The 15,612-nt window shown below is 36.8% G+C and overlaps 1 protein-coding gene across 1 annotated transcript in view; it reads right to left on the reverse strand.

Moving 5' to 3' along the window:
* Window positions 1-5,216: 5,216 nt before the first annotated feature.
* Window positions 5,217-15,612, reverse strand: part of KLHL15 (kelch like family member 15) — a 32,579-nt gene continuing 22,183 nt past the window's right edge. The window contains exon 3 of the mRNA XM_027533236.1: window positions 5,217-9,976. Within this exon, the coding sequence (XP_027389037.1) occupies window positions 8,867-9,976 (1,110 nt within the window). The 3' untranslated portion in view covers window positions 5,217-8,866. The remainder of the gene's footprint in view (window positions 9,977-15,612) is intronic.

A 15,612-nucleotide genomic window follows, 5' to 3' on the forward strand; every position in this document is an offset into this window, starting at 1 on the left:
CTTTTCTCAATGTTTTTATTAGCTTCTCCTATCTCTCAAATATATTTGATTCTTAATCATTTTGTTCCATCAGTATACTCTCCATCCCTTTGTTTTCTCTAAATTGTTTTGTTTTCCACATTTAATGAGATTTGATTATATGATTTTTAATAATCGCCAGTAATTAAAGATACCTAGTCATCATTTGAAATACTATACTCAAGTGTAACAAAGCATTGTTGATGAAGAATCCTTCAAAATCCATAATAAGACACCAAAATACCAGTGAAAAATGCATAAAAGACATGAACAGGAATTCATAGAACATTATGGCAAATAGACATGGGAAATATCACTCAACATTTACTGTAATCAAAGAAATAGTAATTAAAATACAGTTTTCACCTATTAAATTGCTAATTTATTTATAAGTACAAGATGTGGTAATAGAGAAATTCATATTCACTGCTGATGTGAGTTTAATATTGTACAACTTTCCTGGTGCTTAACCTGGCAATATTTGTCAAGGATTTTAGTTCATTTTTTAATTCCATCTTACAAAACTACATAAAGGAAACAATCAAAAGCATGGAATATATCAAATGAAAGAAATTTTTTAAATGTAGTATAGTGTCACAATAGGGGCATAGTTAGATAAATTATGTATAGCCATATTACGGCACACTAAGCAATTGCTACAAATATTTTCAAAGAAATTTTAATGACGTGCAATTGTTTTCAATAAAATTTTATGTGGAATACAGGATATAAAACTAATCTCACTCATCTCCATAATACTCTGATCCCTGAGACAGCTTTCTAATGACTCCTTATTTTCCTGGGTATGGTCACTTTGCTGTTTCTTTGCATGTCTCGTAATTTTTCATTAGAAACATTATAGATAATATATTTTAGCAACCCTGGATTCTGTGTGGTTGTTTTGCTCATTTTTGTTTTTTTGTGGTTTTTTTGGTTTGTTGTGTGTTTAGCGACTCGCCAGGAGGAATTCTATGGAAGCCATTCCCCACTCGCCTCCCCCACCCATGTACAGCCACTGATGGCTCAGCTCAGTTTCTCCCTTTTTAATTCGTTTTTATTTTTAAGCTTGGATTCCCAGGGATCTCCCGAGTCGACACAGCTTTGTGGTCAACCAATGACTGCTCAGAAGTTACACTTAAACACCTTAAGCCAGTAAGGCTTCTGCTCTTTGCTGAGCAATGTGTGTGTGGCCTGGGGAACGCATTCAAAGTTCAGTTTCCAAGTCTGCTGCAGTTTTTATTTTCTGCATTTACAAGACCTCACATCCAGCCAGGGACAAGTAGCTTCATAGGGCCTTCTTAGGACTCCCCTTAGATACACATGGCCCTGTCCATGAGCACAGCTTCCTGGAGCACCAGGAGCTATCTAATTCCCAAGATCTCCTGGCCTGTCCACTGTCTATTGCTAAACCAGATCACTACTGAGACCTCAGGCGAGCTGCAGTGTTAGCCACAATGACACGTGGGATTCTCCACGCTCCATTCCAAAGGAAGGCAGGCCCCCTCTGATGACCCTGGTAGAATTTCCATGCCACAGAGTTCCAGGACATGGAGATGGAATGGAAACAGCCTCAGGCTAAAACATTAGATTCCCATCGTTCTTACTCAAGTTCAGTACATTTTCTCAAATAAATACTTCTCAAGTTGTTGTATGCCTTTGGTCAGTTTCCAGAGTCTTTACATTTTTTTTTTTTTTGGGACGTTTGTTCGTTTTAAAATTTATTCATTTATTTATTTAGGCCACAGCACACGGCTTGAGGGATCTTAATTCCCCAACCAGGGATAGAACCCATGCCTCTGCATTGGAAGTGCAGAGTCCTAACCACTGGACCTTCATGGAAGTCTCAAGTTTGTTCACTTTTATCATTGCTTTTTAGGGAGAGGATTTGCTGAGCTCCTTACTTGGCCATTCTGGAAGTCCTGCTCCTTAAATCATACAAGTTGTACAAATTAATTATACAAACTTATCTTACTACTTGGGGGAGAAGGTGGGACCTTCCTTGGGATGTGAAATCTCCAGGGTAACGTCATCTTGGCAAGATGTTGACTTCAAGCCTGGAATCTAACTGGAGCTGCAGGAGTAAGTCCTACTTTGTAGATGAGAGTGCCTGAATCAGTGGTCCTTTTTGTTTTCTTTCAGTTACTCATTAGCCAGGCTTTTGCAAGAGCAATCATGGATCATATATATTCCATGAAAAAAAAAGAGCTCAGTGGTCAAATGTTTGATTTACACCTAGCTAAACCAAATAAAAATGAATTAACATCAGGACTTCTCAGAGGAGATGTTTGTATTTGCTGTTTGAGATTCTCAAGAGATGAAATGTAGAATGAAATAAGATTATTGTGACCACTGAACACTTGCCCCATCCTCCACCCAGAGCATTTCAGGAGATTAATGATCTACAAAACACCCCTTGGTCTTGTTTTATTTAAAGTTTTCAACCTGGGTCAGAAATATTGGATATTAAGGGAAGAACTATCTGTTAACAACTGTATAGCTGTATGCATCAACCTTTTAGACATAGGAGCAGTGGTAGTGGAAACTGAATGGAGGGAAATTCCTCAGGGAGGTCAGTTTTGGCAGACAATCAAGCTCTCTAATAAAACTGCCCCTCCTCACCAGGAGTATTTCAGTGGTGACCTTCCAAGTTTCTGGGTTCTATTTTTATTAAGGAAGACTTACCCTGTCCCAGACATTATCAGATTCTTGGAAAATAAAAAGACAGAATCTTTCCTCAATGCATACAGTTAAAGAAGACAGTCATAATCAAGTGTCAAGAGGAGGTGATCTAGGTATCCATAGGGGACAGTTCAAAAAGATAGAAAAAGGCCATGATGCTCGGGCTGGTTCTTGAAGGTCAAGAAAAGGGTTAGCCAGGAAAGGAAGATGGAAAGAGCATGTGTGAAGGAAGACTGGAGAAAACATGACATATTCAGGGAACTCCCAGCATCATGCATAGCTGGAGAACTGGGCACAAGAGAGACTGAACAGGTCCAATGGGCATGCTAAGGAGTCTGGATCTTATGGTGAAGAGGGATTATTAAATGCTGCTGAATCTCAGGACCAGATTAACCTTTTAAAAGCTCCCTCTGGCAGCAGAGTGGAAAATGGATTGTGGAGGTAGAAGATCGGAGAGAAAGCTCCAAGACGTTGGGGAGAAGTGGGAGAGGCAAGGGTAGACAATTCCAGATTTCTGACTTGTAACGATCTCAGGCAGTGATAGAGCCACATAATAATACAGGGAATACAGGACAAGGGGCAAGTTTGGGGGGAAGATAATGCATTCAAGTTTGTACTTGTTCAGTTTGAGATTCCTATAAAACATGTAAGACATGTTCATGAGATAGTTGGAGATATTTCTCGGTTGAGAAATACAGATTTACAAGATATTAGAATAGAAGTGGTAGGTGAAGCCATAGCTGTGGGTGAAACTGGACAGGCAGTAGACTTGAGAAAAAAGCAGAGACAAAAACCTTGGGGAACTATATTATCTCCCTCTTCTGAATGTCTACAGCATCTTTCTATAGCTCAGGTAGAATTAGTCACATGCTACGATAAACATGTAGCTCAGTGCCTATTATGTACAAAAAGTATCACACTAGGTATGAGGGTACAAAAAGGAATAAAAGATGGTCCCTTCATCCAAGGAGATTATGATCTAATTGTGGAAGGAATTATACCCAACTAGTATGCAAAATGAAATAAGAGCTATAAATGTGTTGAGTACAGAAGAGGCAATTAATTCAATGGAAGTAACACAGGTTTCAGGAGGAGAGAAGAGTATTTGAGTTGGGCTTTGCAAAATAAATGGATTTTGCAAGCAGGGAAGGGGAAAGAAGGCAAGTGATTTGAAGCTGGAAATTAACATACAAAGATCACAACAGAAAGGAGTGCAGGAAGTGATAACAAAATAGGCTAGAAAGGTGGCTTGAGGCCAAGATCCATGGAGGCACACACGTGCCTAAAAATACCCAAGTGCTTGTGTTGTAGCAGATTCATTTCTGCTGGGTTCCCTAATTTCAGAAATGCCTTTAAGAACAATGAGGCAAAAATGCTAAAGAAAATAAAAAATCACCAAACTAAAGCTTGAGGGCTTATAAATGCTATTTATTAGTTCTCTATTTCCATTCTGCAAAATTCTGCTAGTGGAACTTTAATTACTTGGCTTCATTGTAAAATTTCCATTGCATGTAAGTGTAAATAATTTCACTCAAATGCTCTCATTTCAATCTGTGGCTGAAAGCATCAGTAGAAATTACATTTTTGTGGCACTTCCTTGGCAGGTTGAAGGAATATAAAATGTATACTGTTAATCAAGTCATGAGTGACTTTGAAAGTGATAGATTATATCAAGATAGTAAATAATAAGAGATGGAAGTATATTTTAAAGATTGAAAATATTTTATTTAAACTTTTCTTCATAAACACTTTTAACATTTTTTTCAATTTAAAAACAGAATGGATAGCATAAACATGTTTTGAATAGATTATATTCACGGCATGGGAAAAATTACCTGACAGAAATGTAAAGGCTTTCAAAATAGGTATAAAAGGCAAACCTTAAATTAGTCTAAGATTTTTAAATCAGTCCTAGGATTACTTGACTACTGGCCCAAAATGTACCTAAAGGTCAAAATATTTCTTCTATAGACAAAGTATGCCCAAGAGGTACAGGGCATAAACAAGTTAGATAGAAAATAACCTCTCTGATCACCTCACTGGAACATTCTTTCGGAAAGCAAACACCTAATCCTTACTGATATACTGATTAATAAGGTTCTTAATGTAGTTGTTCCCAAAGATGTAAAACGAAAATCCAATATTAAGGGGGAACAAATCTAATGGCATTCTCTCAGTGTTACTCATGTAATATTGAAGTTATACTGGTATACTGAAAGGATACGACTTTCATGAGTTTACCTATTCCAGTCTATGTCTATGGAATATTTGACTTTATAAACTCTTGATAAACTAATTTTTCAGGACTTTCATTTTTAAGATAAATCTCTTTTTAGAAGATACTTATTCCCAAACCAACTCTAATCTGATAGATGATCCCTAAAAATGTTCAGAGTACAAAAAAAAATAAAATAAAAAATGTGTAATAGGCAAAGAGGAAAAATGGCACTAGCAGTTTTACTGCCATATAGCCCTCATTTATATCTAATTTTACTATTATCTATGTTGTGTTTTACTTCACTCTAAAACTTTAAATTATGTATTCTCAAAAGAGCTAGTCTTTTCTGAGAGATAGCTTATAAACTGAAATAACAATTTATATTATAAACTGAAATGTTATGACCTACAACCACATATACATATATAAAAATAGTCCCACTGAACGTTTGACATGTTTAGATTATGCAGCTCAAATAATTTGTTATAAAATATTTTAAAGCTTAGTTTCATGTAATTAAGACACAACTCTCCATTTTTTACCACTTCTCCCCACACAAATGTGTGTGTCCTTTACTATAACTCGAGCAGGCTTCCCAGAATGAGGTGTCCAAAGGTGCTGCTTCAGAAAAGATAAGTGAAGGGCTCAGTCAGTATTTCACAAATTATAGTAACACTCACACAGAGTAGTGAGGACACAGAAAGCTGTCTCAAGAAATGCTAATAATTCTATTAATTAAGCCTTGCTTTTTAAAAACCAGTAGTATTTCTTCCAATACAAAACCTTCAATGTGAGAATCTTGAATTTTATGAAAAGGTTGTAGTGCAAGGATTTTCTTTAAGCAGACTAAAATAAAAACTTAGAAGGTCAAAGACATGGAAGAGAACAAACGTTTCTAATTAAGATGCAATTAATAAAGATCAGCTATTTTTGTAAAGTCTGGCATTTAAAATGTAAAGTGAAAATACACAAAGATCACAACGTGTTACACTGTAGTTTTAAATCTTACTGAATTAAAAAAAAACTATTTTGAGCACATACAATGTATATAAACAAAAATGGTTCCAAATGAAGCACACAAAAAATAAACTTGAAAAAAATTCTATGAAAAAATTTTCCATAGTCTAGTATAACAAAAATAAATCTCTTTCAGCAATTAAACCATAATTTTAAAAGGGAATGTATGTTAATCATGGATTTAAAATAACCTAAGTCAGAACTACAAATAAACAGAAGAGTTTTCTCATACATTCAGAACCCAAGCAATAACAACTATTCTTAAAGCTCAAAACTGATTACAGCTAACATCAGGTCAGACATGACTCACGTGTGAAGCTGAACCCAAAATTAGTTCAAGTTAAGATTTCACAAATTTTCCAAAACATGAACTTTCATCTTGGCCTTGTGCTTTTACAATGAAGACCAAGAATATTCAATTGTTTGTTCCATCTTACTTTAACTAGGGCTGCTGCTACTGCTAAGTCGCTTCAGTCGTGTCCGACTCTGTGCGACCCCATAGACGGCAGCCCACCAGGCTCCCCCGTCCCTGGCATTTTCCAGGCAAGAACACTGGAGTGGGTTTTAACTAGGGCTACGAAGTCATATCTAAGCAATTAAAGAGAACCACCACGGGAGTGTAAAAGCCTGATAGGGGTACCCTGTCTCAGTCTTTTTCAGCAAAAGACAACAATGAGGAAAATAAGACATTGTTATTTTCTTTAAAGTAAGATAGCACACATATAAAACACTACACCAACTAATACATTAGAAAAAGAACCAAATGGCTCACCTAATTCCTAGTTTTCCATTATTAAAAATGATTTTTCAGATGTATAAAAAGACTTTTACCTATATAACCATGGGAAACAAGATATCAAATTTAATTTTTAGAAACTAAAATGACAGGTGAGGTGAAATTGCTTACTCGTGTCCGACTCTTTGCGACCCCATGGACTGTAGCCCACCAGTTTCCTCCATCCATGGAATTTTCCAGGCAAGAGTACTGGGGTGGGGTGCCATTGCCTTCTCCATAACAGGAGTCATATCTAAGCAATTAAAGAGAACCACCACGGGAGTGTAAAAGCCTGATAGGGGTACCCTGTCTCAGTGTTTTTCAGCAAAAGACAAGAATGAGGACCACTTATTTCTAAAGCCAATCCCAATGTTTTGCTTTAAAAAAAACAAAACTACTTCTGTACCTGACTGTTTCTTAAACTCAAATGCCTCAAGCCGTGGAGTTTTAAAATCAGGTCTTTTTCAGTTGTCTATTTTAATCGCAAAAATGAAACAAGTCTTCACATTTCCATGATTTCGCATTTCCATTTTATGTTCAGTGGTGGCAGCAGCAAAAAAAAAAAAAAAAAAAGGAAAGAAAAAAAAAAGGTGAAACTCGAAACTTTTTACAACAGCCGTATAGAAGGCATTGCAATATTGCACCAACATCTAAGATCTGGCAAGTTTTGCCAGTGTAGATCTAGTATCAGATATAGACTCTACTCAGGATAAAATGGCATCAATTTGAATGATCCACTCCCTGGTTATTCTTGCTTAATTTTGACAACTATATGTTTTTCCTTTGAGTTGAAAGAGTTGAAAGGTGCGGCTAATCCTAAAACACTTAAGAATGATTTTGAACAGTTATTCTTGATCCACTCTGAACTTGGAGGTTACTATCCTTCATGCTAGTAGCTCTCAGTAAATAAAACAAAAGCTGAGGGCTTACATCCCCAGCGCCACTAAATATTTTGTACTAAATAAACAAGAAGATATGACCAGTTAATATTATAGTTCTATTCCTTACCTCGAAGTCAAAACTGAGCTCAAATTTTCCACAAGTTGCTACTTTCCATTCAATAACAGATGCAGCAGCCTTATTGAATGCAAAGAATGGGAGTTGCACTTACTTTGAAGGGGCCTTTATTTAGGAGTCTGGTATTACCTAAGTTCTCTTTAAAAGTGCTTGCACGCTGCAGGACCAGGCCTTGTCACATACCACTCCAATTTTCACTAAAAACAGGGTAACATTAAACAGACTGCAAAGAAAAACATTTTCAAAAAGAAGACATACATCGATAAGGAACACTAATGTTTACTTTTGAAAGTAAAACATAAAATGTTAGCTTTCATAAAACCATACGTTTCAGGAATATAAGGAGTTTGAATATTACTGAATCAGTATGGACTGAAGATAGGCTACTCTGATACGAAACGAGGACTCCAGTTATTATCTTTCTAAAAATGTTAATACATGAAAAGACGTTACATCTAAAATACAACACGTATGGCAAACTGTGTGTGCAAGTGCACTAGCTTAAAAATATAGAATCCTAACCACGCATAAAAGGGGATGTGCCTTATATATTCATAAGATGTAAGCAAGTATGGATATGCTTTCACTAACACAATGCAGGTAAGAGAAGGCAGCTTAGAAATAGTGTTCTGAATATAAAAAAGTTAATCTTGTAGAAAATTTATACTTTTGCGTTTTCAGCAAAAAGCCATGCAAAAAGGTCAAGAGTTTTAAACTTAAATAATAAAATCAAAAAGTCTAACAGACTGAAATAAATGTTCAAAAAGATTTCAGCTAGAGATAGGAACTGAAATTACATCCAGTGACACTTATCAGGTCTTCTCTTAGAAGATGCATGACTCCTACACTGACATTTGAAAGAAATGTTTAAAGCATAACATCAACTTCCCAGATAAGTGAATTGTTCTATTAAACTGCTTCTGGAAGTAGTTTCAAGAGCTAGCACTTACAACTGACTTATTGCATGAGTTTGAGGCCACTAAAAAGAAAAAAAAGGATGCTAGCACAGAATGAAAACATTTTTACGATATTAGACCAATGGCTTTGATAGTAAAACTGGTGAGGTTTTTCTTATGTTTTTTAATTAACTACTTTGTCACAAATGGATTTTGTTTGGCTTTTTTGAAGGGAGAAAGATGTCATCAGTTGCAACGTCTGACCTCATCCAGAATATATTCTGGAAAATGCAGGTTGCATACTTGTAAACCATCCAGCTTGCAGGGCATCCGCGGGTACTCATCTTCCTTCCACTTGTTTTCATCCGGATCAAAGGTGAGAATAGAATCGCTGTAATGACCATTGTAGCAAAGGCCTCCAAGAACCATTATTTGTCTGTCCAGCACAGTCACACCATGGCCACTTCTACCAATTGGCATGGATGCCAAGATGGTCCACTGATCAGTCTCTGGGTTGTACACTTCTGTGGAAGGGCATCCCTGAGACTCAAAAGAGGCTCTCAAGATCACACAGACACCACCAAAGACATAAAGCTTGCCGTTGTATGAAATCATCTTGTGAAAGCATCTGGCATAATTCATTTTGCTCTTATTCTCCCAACAGTTGGTAACTACTTGCGTTCTCCTGGTCCGCTGTTCTATGGTCCCTTCTTTACTGGGGTCAAACACGCATACTTGCTTGGAAGTGGAAGATGAGGTGATTCCACCAGTGATAAACAACTTGTTATTGAGCACTGTCCCCTCATGTCCATATTTGTTAACTGGATAAGGATCCACAAATTCCCATTTATCATTGGTGATGTCATATCTCTCAGTTGAATAGAAAGTCTCATCTCTGGTTCTGCCTGCTACAGCATAAATAAACTTCCCAATAACACCAACTGCGAATTCTGAACGTGGCACAGACATGTCTGCCATTCGGAGCCAGGAGTTTTGTCTTGGGTCATATCTAAACACTTTGGAAGAAGCATGGAATTCGCCATCTGGACCCAGCTCTTCCCCACCCAACAAGAATACGAAGTTATTGACGATAGCAAGGCAGTCTGGACGCAGAGGTACTTGTGGGCCCTCTAGTTCCCACCAGACTCTTGGTTTCTTTAAGAGAAGTATTTTACTGTTAACCATGCTATGTCCAATCATGCCTCGGAATACTGTAGTTTGGGGTTTGGCAGAGCGGATGCGGCTTGATTTCATATCCAACAGAGGCTGCTGGTGAATGTTCTGAAAGTAATTCAATGCTTGGTCAACTTCATAGCGCAGCTGTCGAGAGTATCTGTAAAATTCTGATGTCTTAACCTAAGAATACAAGTAAAAGAATTTAACAAAAAAAAAAAAAAAAGAAAGAAAGAAAAGAAAAAAGAACATCAATGGCAAAATATCAAAGCCCACTAAGATTAGCTTACCATTCTAAGCTACTTTCCTAAAACTGATTTCCTGTTAAGATCATATAGTTTCTATTTTTAACAAATCTCTTATATTTGTTTTTATAATTTGTATTTGTAGTAATTAATGCACATTCCCAATCTTTTTCAAGTAAACAAGTTATTCTCTAGGCACAAGCTAAATTCCTCTAACAAAATGTTATTAGTCACCTATGTCAGGCCCTGGGCTACAAGTGGTGGCTATAGAAGGACAAGTAGAGGTTTCACAGCAGAGGAAACCTTGGCCATGGTTTTGTTAACCATAAGGAACACTGTAAGAACAATCATGACTGAATAATCTCAGGAATTAAGTTAGTTGAGTTGGTAAAAATTTAAAGACACAAAAAAATTCTCAGTTGGTTTTAGACATAAAATCTTGGTTTAGTATCATCAACTCCTACAGTAATAGTTCAGTTGACAACAAAAGGTCAAACTTTTTCCTTTGTTTTTAGAGTTGGAACTACCTAATTATGATTGCTAAGATCTTATGAAACTTTTAAATATTATGCTAACTACTGTGGGGAGATTTTTTTAAAAAGCAGAAGATGTGGTCCATTCACTCAAAGAACTTAGAATATACTTGGGGAAATAAAAAATATATACATCTACCAATTTTAAGTAAATGAGGCAATTGACAGCTAAGTATGAAGCTGTATAGCACATCTGAGTGCTATAGAACTTTAGATAAAGAAAATATCAAACTGGTCCAAAACATTCAGGGGATATTTTGTGAAAGAAGTAGGAAGTTGGAAACCAAGCAGAAAGAGTCTGTATCGTAATGACAAGGATGAGGTAAGAGGGTTAGGATTTGGATGGTTACCATTTGGATGGTAGAATTAGACACTGTGGAGATAAAATTGACAGAAGTGTGTGGCTGATTTGAAGTAGCGATAAGATGAAGAAATGAGGACTCAAATGTGATTTGAGGATTTAGAACTAGGTGATAGGGAGAGTGGTACTGATAAGGGAAACAAGGATGCTGAGGTGGAAATGTCTAGGAGCCTGTTGGAAATCTGGGATGACAGCTTGGGAGGGAGTCAAAACCAGGCATATGTATTTATGAACTTGCTTTCCTTCTTTGCATCTCTCCTTTCTCTTCCCTTCTATCTTTCTCATTCACTTCCCACTGTAGTCCAAAAAAACGTATCTGAAACAGAAAGCACTACAGATGTTTACTTGAAGTATTTTGATAACTGTATTTCAGTACAGTTGGTTTCCTCTGTAATCCTAAGCATTTTATGTACTTAAAATCACTATTCTGGGTGGGTGGGGAGGGTCCTTCCATGGATCTTGCCAGACTAGCCAAGGGGTAAATGGCACAAAAAAGATTGAGAACTCCATGTCTTTGTAAAACAGAGAAAACTGACATTACTGCTGCAACGGGTGCTTTATGTGTGCATCTCATGTTAAATTATTCCTCCTCTGAGAGAGTGATAACTAGTCTCCTAGTGAGAGAACTGAGGCTTGGAATGTTAAGTGACTTGCCCAAATTATTTACATGACTAAAACTAGTAGAGCTGCGAGCTGAACCTTCAACCAGGACAGTCTTATTCCAAGGCTCAATTTCTAGTATGTTGTAACACTGCTTCCATCACTCTTTAGAAAACTCTTTAAATGACACGCTTATTAACAACAACAAAAAAACACTTAACATGTTTCAATGAATTAGTCTAATGATTCCTCTAAGAGAAAAGAGTAAATAATAACGGTAAACAATTTCAGTAAAGAGAAAAGTGATTAAGCTCTGAGGTCTTATCCTCTACTACTTTTACTTCACATACAAACAGTTAAAACAGACTATTTGTTACCATGGAACGATCACAATATATTTTCTAAAAGGCAATAGTACTCTGGTATCCCAATTAAATAAAATTTTGTGTATGTTTGCTTGTGTTAATAGTGATTATTTCTGGTATTCCAGATTTTTGCATTCTTTTTCATGTGTCACATTTACAGAGTCTTGTCATTCAAACAGTGGGGCTCCTAACCATCATAAATGTCTGATTAGTTAAAAAAAGACATCTTTTCCAATCTTCATTTTCCATTTGTTTCTTCTATGAACTAATAGTGTGCCTCACCCATTTTTCTCATCTTTTTCTTATTGATTTCTAAGAGCTAAAAGGCAATATCCTGGAAATCAACAAGAAACATAAACCTCAAATTAAATATTTAAGTGCCTACTGTGCACAGCCAGTAGACTGACAGTTACACAGGTTTTAAAGTAATAGAATCAGCATAGTAATTCAGAACTGCATCAAACAGCCCAGTACAGTGATTAAGAATTTGATTTAGGAAATATCTGACTTTCCCGCTCACAAGCTGTGTGATTTTGGGCAAGTGACTAAACATTCTTAAGCCTATTTTCTCATCTGTATTATTGGGACAACAGTATCACCTAAACCTCATAACCCTAAGGTAGGAGATGGGCAAGATGATCCTATATGGAAAGTACTTAGTATGGTGCCTGTCATGTGGCTGTGTAGAAAACATTACAGCTGCTATTAGCTATTATTACTGACCAGGGGACATCTGTTTGAGTATCACTCAGTTTACATTAGTGCATCTGATGATGTGCTTTTGGTTTGTGTACAAATTCAGTCTTCCAGAAACTGGAGGAGAAATTAGAAAAACTGGTACTTTGTACCTAATCTTCACCAGGAAAGCATGACTGGTGACATGCAAGTAGGAGGAAGCTTTAAAGGAAGCAGCCATATTGTCTGGAGATCAAAAAAGAAAAGGAAGGGGAATGCTGCCCATATTGGATAGTCAGATTTCAAGATTTTCAAAGGAAAATTAGGATCAATTCCAAGATCAGGAACTGTAAAGAAGCTTGAAAAAGCTTGGAAGCTCTCAAAAGTATAATGCTGACTGCATAACTGCAAAACACACTGATGAGGGGAAGAAAAGGGGAAAGCATCTAAAAAATCTGATGTGCTGCACAGAGAGCTTTCTGGAATTCAGATGTTAAAAAAACATTTACAACAGATGGTAAAAAAAAAAAAAACAGGCATATAAACCAAGTATTATGAAGAATGAAATGGAGCTTTAAGAATATTGTGAACAAAGCTAAAGCCTAAGGATGAATTGTGACTTTACAAAGTGCCAGATAGTGAATAAATGGCATTTTAGAGGCTAAAGTTAAAAAAAAAAGTAGAGGAAAAAGTGAATTCCCCCCTGGGTGACATGGTTAATGTAATATTTACAAAGATAAAGAGAAACACCCTCCTATCTTATTTCCATTCTCAGCTAAGAATATTATATTCTTTCCAATCTGAAGATCAAACATAATGACTAAGAAGAAACTTAAATCCAAGATGGCTGAGAAAAAAAGAAAAACCAGCTAGATATTCTCACCAAGTTCAAGTCATTTGATCTCGCAAATCACGTCCTGAGATCCTAGGAGGCTTCACAGATAAGGCTGCTTAATTGCTTTCTGTAATCTGTGTGGAATCATGAAAATGGGAGAGGACTAGAAACCAGACAGATTTCTGAACTACAAACCAGTTAGCTAGAGACTGATCCTGAACTGTGAAAAACTGTTAGCACTTGCATGTAAGAAAGCACTACAAACCAGGAGGCAACAGACTCACCAAGTAATGCCAAGACTGACCATTTCTGGTTTAATTTTTGATGCTGTAACAACACTGATAGAGAATGAGAGAACTTATGACTTTGGCAAAGTAATCAACAAAGCCTAATCATAAACAAAACAGAAACACTAGGGACCCATGAAACACGTGAAGTTCCAAGTTCCAACAATGACTGTGTTAATTCATTTGGGGTGGGAGGTGGGAAGTCCACAGCTTTTATCAAATGCTCCAGGGATCCACAAACTTCAAATGTAAAGCTTTTAACTGACTACCCTCACTACGAACCAAAAATGTGATATGACAGTCTTCAGAACTAATAAAACTGTGGACCAAGTTAAAAGAACAGACAACCCCACCCTCTCTGTTCAGGTGAAACCACAACTAAGACAGTGCTCAATTCCACCACTGTACTTTAGATGAAAAAGTGGATCATGTCCAGAAGACAGCAAAGGGATCCAAATCATAGGAAGAGTGGTCAGACTACGGATGTTTCAATTCAACAGAAGACGCAGGAGAAAGATGGCACCTGTTTTCAAGACCAGTAAGTAGAAGCTAAAAGAAAGATTTTAGGCCAATATAAGGAAAAGCTTTGTAATCAGGACTGACAACTTAATGGATATTCACTGCCTTATTATTTGTAAGAGCACAAAAACTGAGCATAACTCACATATCAATATGAAACTGGTTGAACAAACTCTCTTATATAACATATGCAATCAAAAAGAATGAGATTAATCCATATGCAGTAACACAGACATTTAAAATGTCAAATGACAAAACCTGCAGAGCTGTATACATAATATTCTCAAAAAATAAAAATGGACTCACAGTCGGTAGTCTATGCAGGGGGAAAATGCACTTAATATGTGTACAACATATAGTTACTAATGAGCTCGTGAGGGACTTGGCTTTTCACAAATACTCTAGTAAAAAGGGTACAGGTCCATGTTCCCAAAGTCAAGAGCAGTATACCGCTAAGCATACTGCCACTGAAGGAACTTCAGGTATGACCACCTATCCAGTGTCTCACGAGGACTAGGCACCATGGCCTGTAATGGCATTCCACCTTCCAACCCCAGGTTCTTGCAGATCACATCGAACGGGACCAGCTTAATGGCTTCCTACAGTCTATTTCCTAGTCTTTCTTTGTGTATACCCAATCTTCTGGCCCCTCTGTCCTCTCCCTATTCATTCTACATTGCTCCTTTGATATCTGGGTTCCAATGGGTTCACAAACGTCACTTCAGCACTATGTTGAAGTCCCAAAGTTACACCTTTACCCAGTTTGTTCTACCTCTAAGTCCACCATAATGGAAGTTGTGCCTTTTGAGATAGCTGTTATACCATAAGAGATCTTCTAACCAAAGAAGTTTAGCTCATACTTCTCTCTGCCAAGGATAGAAGTTCTAGATCTACCTTGCCCTTTTCTCCGGGCTACTTATTGCTGCAATTTTACTCTAAAACCACACAAAATTCATAAGCATAACTAGCTTCTCCTTTCATGGCAGAAACAGGAAATTAATGTCTCTCTGAAAATCCTAGACAAAGTAATTACAGACACTCTGCTTTAGAACAGAAAGCATAGGGCCGAAACCTTAAAACCTTCTCCGTGAATGCAATCACTTAAAACGCATTAATGAAGGGGACTATCCAAAAAGAAATGTGTGGCTCACCTTTTAACAGAGAAAGCATTTCTCTCATCATTGGCTCCTCATATAACAGTTTACCTATCTGTATATCAGGTGCTCTCAAAAGAAATAATATGGGAAGGACAACACTTCTTTCATGTTCTGAACTACTTTCCTTATCCTTTCTAGGATTTAAAAAGCTGTCTTATTTTGAAACTTGGAAAGAATATATTATCACTTTTCATGCTTTGATACTTTAAAAATTGTATTATGAAAAGCATTTTGAAGTGAAA

Source organism: Bos indicus x Bos taurus, chromosome X (genome assembly GCF_003369695.1).
Source record: "Bos indicus x Bos taurus breed Angus x Brahman F1 hybrid chromosome X, Bos_hybrid_MaternalHap_v2.0, whole genome shotgun sequence".
NCBI classification, from domain to species: Eukaryota; Metazoa; Chordata; class Mammalia; order Artiodactyla; family Bovidae; genus Bos; species Bos indicus x Bos taurus.